Raw genomic sequence first — 13,693 nt, 5'->3', positions numbered from 1 at the left:
AAATCGTGAATAATGATGAGTGAGAAAGTTACAGACGCAAAAATATCATACCCCCATTACAATAACAGGGGAGGTTAGCATTTTTGTGGGGGGTTTGATATTTGTGCGTCCATAACTTTCTCACTCAAATTAAAACAGACAGTCTGCACTTTAACTTCATAGTCATTGTTTGATTTCAAATCCAAAGTTTTGAAGTACAGTGCATTCGGGAAATAATTCAGACCTCTTGACTTTTTCAACATTTTCTTACGTTACAGCGTTATTCTAAAATTGTTTTTTTCCCCCTCATCAATCTACACAAAATAGCCCAAAATGACAAAATAAAAACAGGTTTTTAGAAATTTTAGCAAATGTATTAAGAATAAAAAAATATTTAAAAAATGTACATAACTATTCAGACCATTTACTCAGTACTTTGTTGAAGCACCTTTGGCAGCGATTAAAGCCTTGAGTCTTCTTGGGTATAACGCTACAAGCTTGGCACACCTATATTTGGGGGGTTTCTCCCATTCTTCTCTGCAGATCCTCTCAAGCTCTGCCAGGTTGTATGGGGAGCGTCGCTGGACAGCTATTTTCAGGTCTCTCCAGAGACGTTAGATCGGGTTCAAGTCTGGGCTCTGGCTGGGCCACTCAAGGACATTCAGAGACTTGCCCCAAAGCCCCTACTGCGTTGTCTTGGCTGTGTGCTTAGGGTCGTTGTCCTGTTGGAAGGTGAACCTTCGCCCCAGTCTGAGGTCCTGAGTGCTCTGGATCAGGTTTTCATCAAGGATCTCTCTGTACTTTGCACAGTTCATCTTTCACTCGATCCTGACTAGTCTCCCAGTCCCTGCTGCTGAAAAACTTCACCACAGCATGATGCTGCCACCACCATGCTTCACCATAGGGATGGTGCCAGGTTTCCTCCAGACGTGACGCTTGGCATACAGGCCAAAGAGTTCAATCTTGGTCTCATCTGACCAGAGAATCTTGTTTCTCATGGTCTGAGAGTCTTTACGTGCCTTTTGGCAAACTCCAAGCGGGCTGTCATGTGCCTTTGACTGAGGAGTGGCTTCCTTCTGGTCACGCATAAAGGCCTGATTGGTGGATTGCTGCAGAGATAGTTGTCCTTCTGGAAGGTTCTCCCATCTCCACAGAGGAACCCATCAGGTTCTTGGTCACCTCCCTGACCAATGCCCTTCTCCCCGGATTGCTCAGTTTGGCGGGGCGGACAGCTCTAGGAAGAGTCTTGGTGGTTCCAAACTAAGCATGATGGAGGCCACTGTGTTCTTGGGGACCTTCAATGCTGCAGAAATGTTTTGGTACCCTTCCCCAGATCCGTGCCTCGACACAATCTTGTCTCGGAGCTCTACGGACAATTCCTTCGACCTCATGGCTTGGTTTTTGCTCTGACATGAACTGTCAACTGTGGGACCTTATATAGACAGGTGTGTGTCTTTCCAAATCATGTCCAATCAATTGAATTTACCACAAGTGGACTCCAATCAAGTTGTAGAAACATCTCAAGGATGATAAATGTAAACAGGATGCACCTGAGCTCAATTTTGTGTCTCATAGCAAAGGATCTGAATACTTACGTAAATGTGATATTTCTGTTTTTTTTAACAAATAAAAAAACAAACATGTTTTCACTTCATCATTATAGGGTATTGTTTGTAGATTGATGAGGAAAACGTTTTAGAATAAGGTTGTAACGTAACAAAATGTGGAAAAAAGTCAAGGGGTCAGAATACTTTCCGAATGCACTCTACACAGCCAAAATAAGTAAAAATGCTTCAATGTCCCAATAATTATGGAAGGCACTGCATATAAAATGTTGTGCTATTACATGGCCAATGAGACCTCCTAAATGGCTAGTGCATAACACAGCACTGAAAGCACCTGCAGAACAATTAAGCCCTCAGCTACAAATTCCCTACAAAACTCACTATTTTTCAGATAGAGACATACAGTAATTCCAATCAGTCTTTATGGGGAGACACTCAACCACATCTGTGTTAAAGAAAAAGATGGAGCAGAGATCAAAGCCTTTAATCAATACACAACTCTTGGAACGATAAAAGGAAAACCAATTCATTAGGAAAAAAGAGAACTGCGAATAGAAATCTAAGAGGGGGAAAGTCAATGTGAGAGACTGCACAGCATTAGTTAACGTAATCAGCTGCTCTGAAGTCTTCTTCAAGGGATATGAAAATGGGAACATTACTGGGGGTTCAACTTCAAAATAAATCCAATAGGAGCAATATTTAGGAACAAACAAAAAGTATTTAGAGTTAAGTGGCGATAAGGAGTTGCTTGGATACACACAACATGGACAATGAGTGAATTTAGCAGCCAGTATAGTCTGCGTTCAGATACAGCTTTCTGGAACCCATGAGAGGATGAGTCATCAGACACCATCTTTAGAGGCAGATAAATTAAGCCGATTTGACAAAGCTCACTCATTTAAGGAATAATTCCTATACAAGAGAGCCAGTGGAAATTGTTACACTGCAGTGCAGTGTGTAGAGGTAGGGAATAAAGGACATAAATACTGTACATCTGTGGAAAGGCAGTAAATCCAATTCTGAATCATGGTTATGAAGCGGATCATAGAAAGAGCAGCATGGAACTACCTGCAGAGAGTAAACAATACCTTTAAATCCCAAAGAATGAAACATTCCCAGATTAGGAAGGATTAAGGCAACATGGAAAATTAAAGGAAACTCACAGGGCCTCATAAGGCAGTCTTACATATATTTTACATTTTACCACAAGTGGACTCCAATCAAGTTGTAGAAACATCTCAAGGATGATCAATATGATTTAAGTATGATTTTATCTATATCTTATTAATAAATGTATGTGACAAATGTAATAAAAATGGTCACACCTACAGTGAAATATATTGTGCTGCTTCTCTCTGATATAAAACAAATCATTTTAAGGTAGGCCTAAATTATTTATTTCTGTTTGAAGGGGTACAGAGGGCATTTTGGGCCTTGGGCTAACACTAGCCCATGTTGATAGGAACATATTTTACATTTTACATTTTAGTCATTTAGCAGACGCTCTTATCCAGAGCGACTTACAGTTAGTGAGTGCATACATATATATATATATTTTTTCATACATACATACATAGGGTTGATAAGAACGACTGTGAATGTCAACAGAGCTGATGTGTACTCACAGGTAGCAGGCTTGTTACAGTTGTGTCCATGTCTGAAGTACTGCGGGTTCTCAATGACAGGGATACGGGTCATCCCAATGACCACAGCGTCTGGCCCAGCGTCTAGGGTACAGGGGGTGATGATGCCATGGTTGACATGGTGAAGAGGGCTGGCCGAGTCTTCCTCACCACTGATCACTGCTACGGGTCCTGTGAGAAGGAGGGAGGGAGAAAAGAGAAGATGACTTTATTGTCCAATGTGTATGAATGTCCAAAGTCTTTTGTATTCTGCTTCTCTTCTGAGAGAGCAAGAGCGAGAGAGCGAGAGAGAGAGAGAGCGAGAGAGCGAGAGAGCAGGAGAGAGAGAGAGAGAGAGAGAGAGAGAGAGAGAGAGAGAGAGAGAGAGAGAGAGAGAAGAGAGAGAGAGAAGGAGAGAGAGAGAGGAGAGAGAGGAGAGAGAGAAAAAACGAGCGAGAGAGAAAGAGAGAAAAAGAGAAAGAGGGAAAGAGAGCGAGAGAGAGAGAAAGCGAGAATGAGAGAGAGAGAGAAGGAGAGCGAGAGAAGGAGAGAGAGAGAGAGAGAGAGAGAGAGAGAGAGAGAGAGAGAGAGAGAGAGAGAGAGAGAGAGAGAGAGAGAGAGAGAGAGAGAGAGAGAGAGAGAGCCATCAGGCAGAGGTCTGCCACCATACTAAAGATGATGCATTTTAATCAAAATAGACTGCAGGAGGATAAATAATTTATTAATATGTCTGAAAGCAATAAGCATGCAGACTAATTTGTCAGTATAAGAATGATCTCTGTACGGCTCAGCTCGGCTGCCCTCAGAACGCTTTAAGCAATCTAAACGAGCATGAACTGTCTTAGCCTAATTATGAACCCAACAGTCTTTGCTACTATGGCCCTGGGCAACCATTATTTGTAAAATTCAAATCCTCACCCAACCCTCACATTACTCAATGTCCCATTCATCTCACAACTCTATTTCTCCCATCCCATGCTCGCTCTAACTGCTCTGTGCTCCTACTCTGACAGAGCCGCGAGAAACGGAAACAGGCAACAAACGGTAGTGTACATTCCAAAGCATTGTTTTGGGAATGTCAGATATTTCACAGTGTGTTCCTACTAGGCTATGTACAGAGTGTGTCTTATCGAGGCAGAAAACAAGCTCTATTAAATGGATCCAATATAATAGCAGCTCAGTGTACACTCACTGCAAGCTGACACGCACACCATCCTGGCTTGACAAGCGATCAGGGAAGACAGATAGGATTCATGGTAGGGCTGTTACGGTGACTGTATTACCGCCACAGAGGCGGTCATGAGTCATGATGGCAGTCAAATTCCACGTGACCGTTTAGTCATGGTAATTAGGCTTCTCCAAGCTCTGATGCTGCTGATGGTCATTAGTAGCCTACCAAACTTGCTAACTGCTTGGTACTCAGCACTCTATTGTCCCTCTAATCACTCTGACATCAATGTAAATGTGATAGAAAATCTAATCAAACACTTCATGAGAGCCCATGAGCTCATGTTGCACAACATTTCTATAGGCTATGCAATTTCATGAGAAAACAGAGTGATGGCCTCTATTAAAAAGAGGAGGATCCCATCAGCTTTCTATAGGCTAGGCCTACTATATTTATTTATTAACTTTCCTAATATTAAGCACATTAATTATCTTTACAACAGGAGTATAGCCTACCTGGCTGTCATGAAAATGAGCCACGGGAAAAGCATCCTCCATTCACTATTTAAGTGCATAGATAGTCTTTTTTTCCCCTGCCCCTGTTTCGAGACAGATAATGGTCCATTCTAAATCAAAACAAATTTCACACATATATTATTTAGTATATGATTCAATCAAGAATAGTCTGATGGGTGACTATATTAGCCTATCACTTGTGAATGATATATTATCACTTATGAATGATGCCCAGCTTAAGGCAACTTTTTTTTGTGCAACTTTTTCAAATCATAGTTGCACAAGTCATGTAGCCTAGCCCATAGGCCTATATGTTTTGATAAGGTTTGTATCACAACTAAAGTGGCCATATAACTTCTTAAAATGAAGCACAATAATCTGCTGTAAAACAGGTGTAGAGCCTAACTGGCATATATACGCAGCGTGTGAGTTTCAAGTTTGGGGAAGATCATTTTCACCATAAAAATGCACCTTTATAATAAAAGCATTACATGCATAATCACATTTGTGGTCACTTTTAAGAATGGTGTTTTCCTGCTAATGGAACATTTGAGCTTATAGCCTACTGCCGTGTGCGCATTGCTGTGCTTATAATGTGAAGAAATAGCCTAATAGTTTATCAACATTTTAAGCTAAATGTTCTGATCTGTTGCATCAGGCTCATTGCGTAAAACAGGTTTTTTGATGTTAGTGGTTGTATTCATTTGGGATCAATCGCATCCCACAACTGTCCCAGACTATGTTTTGAATATTTATATCTCGCACAAAATAGAATAGGTCAACTTTTGTACTATGGGGGATAGTAGATTGACATAGGCTAGTGCTTTTGCTGTTTGTTAGGCCGACGAAAAGTAAATGTGGACAGTTCTTCAAATATCTTCAATACAGCCACACAAAGGGGATGCAGCCAGGAAATTTGAGGCATTAACAAGTGCTTGTCAAATTGTGAATGAGAGACTGATGAAGTGTGTGCAGCCTGCGCAAAAAACAAAGCAGAGCTCATGCCTTTCATGCCACTTTATTCAAATCATCATTAGAGCCGCATCATGCAGCCTTAGAATGTATAACAAATCGAAACATATAGCCCAACATTTGTATCACAACTAAATTAACATAAATAACTCTAAATTAAGCATATGGGAGTACCTGTTTCTTTGTTAACCGCTCAACACAGAATAGCCGCATGTGCACACTCCCTCAAATTGTTTGGAGAAAATATCCTTTCTATTTTATTCAGCTATGTTCAATTGTATTCTTCACACTATAAAATAATATAAAATAATGCCATGGAATTATAAGCAAATCTTGCCTGCTAAATGAACTAGTGTAGCCCACAGCCATATGGCATAGCCAGATCAGGGCCTAAGATAAGGACAACTCAGTGTCTAAAATAAATAATGGATTTATTGTGATGGTGTAGGCTATATTACATGGATTTATTATACTTTTTTTAAATGTAGATGTTCCAAAGGTCTGCATCAGAGGCTTGTAGGCTATGTGTGGAAGCCAGGAGATGCTTAATGTGTTTATGTTAATTACGGTCAATTACCGTGAAACCGGCAGTTATTTGCTTGATAATCACCGGCTGACAAAATTCCATGACCGCCACAGCCCTATTCATGGACCCCTCCATATGAAAGGTCAAGCATTCTGACATGGGAGGCAGGGTCGACAGGCTTGAACTGACTTTTCATAGACACACAACCACCTTTCACACAAAGGTCACATCCATGTTGACACATAGGCTCCAACAAGCATAGCATTATGGCACAACAGCAATGCTATTGACACAGCATCAACAGCAGGGAGAAATCATTTCATTCCACCACACCCGCTAGACTTGAGCCTATCTCACATGCAATGGTTAGTGTTTAAGATGATGGGATGAGAGGAATATGAAAGCTCTCAGCACCCCTAAAGGTAAAAAATGCATTTGAGGTTTACTCTTAAAAAATGCATTATGCTGTGAGAATCGCTTTGAGCCTCAGGGATATAATGCAATACGATACAGGAAGTTTACATCTCCTCTCCAGAAATGCAATAGAAATACATTGAAATGAGTATGAATACGATTTAAAGATGTTTACATGTCACAGCTACAGAAGAGTATTAGGGCCAAGTAAAAAAAACAAAGAATAAACTCCAAATTTAATTTAGAGAATAAAGTCAAAATGTTGAGAATAAAGTTGCAGTTATATTTCAAGATTAAAGTAGGGGATTTGGTTAACTGCATATCTGACAGGTGGGTTGTGTGTGTATGCAGGTGTGTGTGTGGGGGGGAGGGGGGGGTCTAATACACTTGTTCAAACTGGCGTCACACACATACACACACACACACAGTATCCCCACAGCAATACCATTCTAACGGCCATGTCAGACTGCGAAAATACATGGCATTGCGTGCATCAGTCCCTGTCATGGTGCCGTTCAAATTCGCTACAATGTTATCCTCAATCCCCTGCGTATGCCAACACCTTGCATAGTATATTTTAGAGAGTAACAGCTAGGCCAGCAACGTATATGTCGAAACGAAAGGTTAACTTAAAAATTTGTGTGTAATGGCATGGTGTTTTATTTGGCTACACTTCCAATGAAGTAGCCTCATAGGCCTATGCTTATTACCTTATGAATGTAGGTCACAAATTGTGTGGAGTAGGATTGCGCGTCCCTGTTGGGCTCAAAGGCTGCCCCCAAACCCCTTTCATGGACCTTGCATAGCCATGGGGCAGGAGTGCACTGGTTTGGGTAAAGCCCCATCTAAGACAGTAATTTTACTTTCCATTATTATAACCTAACAGCCAACAGGTCTAGCCACTAGCCTCTATAAGGTAAACAAGTGGTAGCCTAAGTTAACGGTATAGCTGAGACACATAGCGGAGACTATTGAGACTATTGGAATTTTTTTCCTCATTTTGTCTGTCATAGTTGACGTGTACCTATGATGAAAATTACAGGCCTCTCTCATCTTTTTAAGTGGGAGAACTTGCACAATTGGTGGCTGACTAAATACTTTTTTCCCCCACTGTATGTAACCATGGTTCCTCCTTCTGAAAAGAATCTGTGGCACAACCTTTTCCAGGTTCTAATACTTATAATAATATGGTTATTATGTGCTAAAAGAGAAAGGATTTCCTTGTTACTAAAGCCAATTCTAAAGTATAGTTTCACCAGGTCATCTAACTGCAGGCATTTCAACGGTGCCGCGCACAGCAAAAGGGAGCCAGGGAGACATGCACTTAACCAAATCCGCTATGTTTTTCTAGAAATATTGCCACTTTATTCTCAAAATATTGCCACTTTACTATCGTGCAAAAAAGAAAATCCAAGTATCACCACCCGTTGCTGTTTATTACATTTCTCTCTTCACTTGACCCCAATACTCTTCCGTATACAGCAAAGAGTGAAAACAACAACTAACTCTATTATACAGCTGTGCAAAGTTCTGCAGGAAAATATTAATAATGTCAGGAACAATTTTGGTTATCAACATGCACTGTAAGTGTTTTCCATATTCTTTCACAATGCAATGTGATCCATCACGGTTTGCTTTCAATTCAAGACACGGACACACAGACTACTTAATGAAGTCCATTTTCTCAGTAACTTCCAACATAACTTGCAACTGATCTAATCACTGGGTGCCATCTATCTCAGATAACTGAATATCTTCCACAACAAGCCCTAATCCTGACAATACCCAGAAAGTCCCACATTAAAAATCAGCATCATTAATAGATGAACCTGGATATTGCTGAATGAATCAAACAGTGCTCAGGGTTTGAGAAGGATGTCATGCTATAACAGTGTAAATCAGCTCAGTGGTGGCCTGTGGAGAAGGGTGTATCTCATCTTTCTGAGTTGTCTACTGAAGCAAAGCCCCTCTGTACAGCTCAAACAAATGTGATTACTGTGGGAGCCGCACATGGCATCTGCGATGCCAAGCCTGTGGTAACACAGAGGCAACTCGGCTGAACTGGATTGGTTCCTGTTTAATTGTATTCAAGTAGTGACTCAGGAAGCGGAAGGAAACAGAGCAACTAAAAAGACAATCTTTATTGGATGCGCAAGTTGAAACCTCGTATTGCTTTTTTGACTCATTAAACAATCACACAATCAAACAAAGAGCTGTCAGATGAATCAACATACAAAATAAATGCTTCTACTGTAACCACCCTCACTTCCATGAACTCTTTCTATAGTGATGATGGTTCATTACACTGAGTGTAAAAAACATTAAGAACACCTTCCTATTATTGAGAAGACTGATGTCTTTCCATCAGACCATTATTGGCATCTAAAGCACATTAAGGTCTAATGGGCGGGGCTACATTCTGCTGTACCAAAAATTAGGGAAAATGTCCTCGCACATTGTGTGAATCACTTTTAGAACATGAAAATGCAAATCAGTTCAGTTCAGGACAGTGGTAGGCTGTGATGAACCATGGTTGAAATACATAATATGCACATTTCAAGACATGATCGATAATTGATCCATACATGATCCATACATGATCCATGCATGATTAATACATGATCCATTTTCAAGATATGTAATGGAGATCTTCCAGAAATCTTTCAAAAAACACTTTGGACCTTTAGGACCCGTGGATATATATCAGGGGTCGCCAACCCTGTTCCTGGAGAGCTACCCTCCTGTAGGTTTTAACTACACCATCCAGTAGGTTTGAACTCCAACCCTGTTCCTGGAGAGCTACCCTCCTGTAGGTTTTAACTCCAAACCTGTTCCTGGAGAGCTTCCCTCCTGTAGGTTTTAACTCCAACCCTGTTCCTGGAGAGCTACCCTCCTGTAGGTTTTAACGCCAACCCTGTTCCTGGAGAGCTACCCTCCTGTAGGTTTTAACGCCAACCCTTTTCCTGGAGAGCTACCCTCCTGTATGGTTTAACTCCAACCCTGTTCCTGGAGAGCTACCCTCCTGTAGGTTTTAACTCCAACCCTGTTCCTAGAGAGCTACCCTCCTGTAGGTTTTCACTCCAACCCTGTTCCTGGAGAGCTACCCTCCTGTAGGTTTGAACTCCAACCCTGTTCCTGGAGAGCTACCTTCCTGTAGGTTTTAACGCCAACCCTGTTCCTGGAGAGCTACCCTCCTGTAGGTTTTAACTACAACCCTGTTCCTGGAGAGCTACCCTCTGTCACGATCGTCTGAAGAAGCGGACCAATACGCAGCGCGTGGAGTGAACATGATGACTTTATTTAATAAAGCAACCACAAAAACCAACAAATGACGATAGTGAAGTCCTCTGTAACACTGACAGAAACATGGAACAAAAACCCACAAACCAAGGAGAAACCACACAGTTTAAATATGGCTCCCAATCAGAGATAACGAGCCGAACAGCTGACACTCGTTACCTCCGATTGGGAGTCATATGACTAATCAAACACAATCACCCAACATAGAAATGAACAACTAGAATCCCCAACATAGAAATACACCCAAATGAAAATGAACAACCCTGGCTCCATAAATCAGAGTCCCTGGAGCCAGAGTGTCACAGTACCCCCCCCTAAAGGTGCGAACTCCGGGCGCACCAGCATACAGTCTAGGGGAGGGTCTGGGTGGGCGTCTGTCCATGGTGGCGGCTCTGGCACTGGTCGTGGTCCCCACCCCACCATAGTCACTACCCGCTTACGTAGCCTCCTCCAAATGACCACCCCCAACTAAACCCCACAGGATTAAGGGGCAGCACTGGACTAAGAGGCATCACCGGACTCAGGGGCAGCACCGGACTAAGGGGCAGCACCGGGCTAAGGGGCAGCACCGGGCTAAGGGGCAGCACCGGACTAAGGGGCAGCACCGGACTGAATGGCGGATCCTGGCTGGCTGGCTCTGGCGGATCCTGGCTGGACGGCTCTGGCGGATCCTTGCTGGACGGCTCTGGCGGATCCTGGCTGGACGGCTCTGGCGGATCCTGGCTGGACGGCTCATGGCTGGCTGACGGATCTGGCTGCTCATGGCTGGCTGACGGATCTGGCTGCTCATGGCTGGCTGACGGACCTGGCTGCTCATGGCTGGCTGACGGATCTGGCTGCTCATGGCTGGCTGACGGATCTGGCTGATCCTGTCTGGCGGAAGGCTCTGGCTGATCCTGTCTGGCGGAAGGCTCTGGCTGATCCTGTCTGGCGGAAGGCTCTGGCTGATCCTGTCTGGCGGAAGGCTCTGGCTGATCCTGTCTGGCGGAAGGCTCTGGCTGATCCTGTCTGGCGGAAGGCTCTAGCGGCTCCTGTCTGGCGGAAGGCTCTAGCGGCTCCGGTCTGGCGGACGGCTCTGAAGGCTCATGGCAGACGGGCGGCTTTGCAGGTTCAGTACAGACGGGCGGCTTTAGCGCCGTTGGGCAGACGGGCAGTTCAAGCGCCGTTGGGCAGACGGGCAGTTCAGGCGCCGTTGGGCAGACGGGCAGTTCAGGCGCCGTTGGGCAGACGGGCAGTTCAGGCGCCGTTGGGCAGACGGGCAGTTCAGACGCCATAGGGCAGACGGGCAGTTCAAGCGCCGTTGGGCAGACGGCAGACTCTGGCCGTCTGAGGCGCACCTTAGGCCTGGCGCGTAGTGCCGGAACTGGAGGTACCGGGCTGAGGACACGCATCTCAGGGCTAGTGCGGGGAGAAGGAACAGGCCGGACTGGGCTGGCGACGCACCCCGTAGGTTCTGTGCGTGGAGCAGGAACAGGCCGGGCTGGGCTGGCGACGCACACCGTAGGTTCTGTGCGTGGAGCAGGAACAGGCCGGGCTGGGCTGGCGACGCACACCGTGGGCTTGGTGCGTGGAGCAGGAACAGGCCGGGCAGGGCTGTCGACGCACACCGTATCCTTGGTGCGTGGAGCAGGAACAGGCCGGGCAGGGCTGTCGACGCACACCGTATCCTTGGTGCGTGGAGCAGGAACAGGCCGGGCAGGGCTGTCGACGCACACCGTATCCTTGGTGCGTGGAGCAGGAACAGGCCGGGCAGGGCTGTCGACGCACACCGTATCCTTGGTGCGTGGAGCAGGAACAGGCCGGGCAGGGCTGTCGACGCACACCGTATCCTTGGTGCGTGGAGCAGGAACAGGCCGGGCAGGGCTGTCGACGCACACCGTATCCTTGGTGCGTGGAGCAGGAACAGGCCGGGCTGGGCTGGCGACGCACACCGTAGGTTCTGTGCGTGGAGCAGGAACAGGCCGGGCTGGGCTGGCGACGCACACCGTGGGCTTGATGCGTGGAGCAGGAACAGGCCGGGCTGGGCTGGCGACGCACACCGTGGGCTTGATGCGTGGAGTAGGAACAGGCCGGTCCGTACTGGGAACACACACCACTGGCTTTAACTGGGGATCAGGAACGGGCCGGACCGGACTGGTAACACACATCAGTCTCTCACGCCGTGCCGCAACAACTTCCCTTCCTCTACTCGCCAATGGCTCCCGTAATCCGATAGCCTTCTCTCCACGTCTCCCTGTAGCAGCCTCCTGCTGCCCAGCCGCCTAAGCCATGTGCCCCCCAAAAAACTTTTTGGGGGTTGCCTCTCGTCCTTCCAACGATGATGGCCCTGCTGACGCCGTTGCTCCTCTCTCGCCAGGGCCTTGATCTTCCCCCAAGGTCCCTTGCCCCCGAGCATGTCCTCCCAGGACCACGATTTGCCCACCTGGGCCATCGCCAGCCTCTCGATCTCCTTACCAGGCGCCTCCTCCCATGTCCAGCTGTCTTGCTCCTGGACACGCTGCTTGGTCCTTCTATGGTGGGTTTTTCTGTCACGATCGTCTGAAGAAGCGGACCAATACGCAGCGCGTGGAGTGAACATGATGACTTTATTTAATAAAGCAACCACAAAAACCAACAAATGACGATAGTGAAGTCCTCTGTAACACTGACAGAAACATGGAACAAAAACCCACAAACCAAGGAGAAACCACACAGTTTAAATATGGCTCCCAATCAGAGATAACGAGCCGAACAGCTGACACTCGTTACCTCCGATTGGGAGTCATATGACTAATCAAACACAATCACCCAACATAGAAATGAACAACTAGAATCCCCAACATAGAAATACACCCAAATGAAAATGAACAACCCTGGCTCCATAAATCAGAGTCCCTGGAGCCAGAGTGTCACACCCTCCTGTATGGTTTAACTCCAACCCTGTTCCTAGAGAGCTACCCTCCTGTAGGTTTTAACTCCAACCCTGTTCCTAGAGAGCTACCCTCCTGTAGGTTTTTGCTCCAACCCCAGTTGTAACTAACATGGTTCAGTTTATCAACCAGCTAATTATTAGAATCAGGTGTGCTAGATTACGGTTGGAGTGGAAACCTACAGGATGGTAGCTCTCCAGGAACAGGGTTGGAGTGGAAACCTACAGGATGGTAGCTCTCCAGGAACAGGGTTGGAGTTAAACCATACAGGAGGGTAGCTCTCCAGGAACAGGGTTGGAGAGCCCTGTAATATACTGTACTGTATGTGCTTCTGACTGCTAGATGACCACGTCTACTAATTAGGTCATTTAAGATGCCTTTCTCTTTCTTCCCTTAATTGGAAAGATCATACCATAACTCCAGACAGAAGTATAAAAATAATCAAGGTAAACGCTAGGAGGAGTATTACCAAGGTCAAGACTTCAATTCTATATTCCTTTCCTCTCAACTATAATAAATAGAATAAATGTTACATGCCATTGATTCTAAACATGTGGAATGGATCAAAATCTCTCAAGATATTTTTGACATGGCCAAACCTGTGGATAGCTGCATATAGTAGAATGTAGTGATGCCATTTTCCTCTGCAAACATCAGTGCTTTTTCTAGATTAAAATAAATGTATTTTATATTACCATTACATAAGTGACAGCATGTTGGATC

At 45.1% G+C, this 13,693-nt stretch overlaps 1 protein-coding gene across 4 annotated transcripts in view; it reads right to left on the bottom strand.

The window, feature by feature from the left end:
• LOC121576745 (NT-3 growth factor receptor) overlaps positions 1-13,693 on the bottom strand; it is a 302,625-nt gene that overhangs the window by 42,379 nt on the left and 246,553 nt on the right. For all 4 annotated transcript variants that reach the window (XM_041890145.2, XM_041890146.2, XM_041890149.2 and 1 more), the window contains exon 12: positions 3,170-3,358. In XM_041890145.2, the coding sequence (XP_041746079.1) occupies positions 3,170-3,358 (189 nt within the window). The remainder of the gene's footprint in view (positions 1-3,169; positions 3,359-13,693) is intronic.

The sequence above is a fragment of the Coregonus clupeaformis genome, chromosome 29, assembly GCF_020615455.1.
Source record: "Coregonus clupeaformis isolate EN_2021a chromosome 29, ASM2061545v1, whole genome shotgun sequence".
NCBI classification, from domain to species: domain Eukaryota; kingdom Metazoa; phylum Chordata; class Actinopteri; order Salmoniformes; family Salmonidae; genus Coregonus; species Coregonus clupeaformis.
This window is presented reverse-complemented; position numbering and strand designations above follow the sequence as displayed.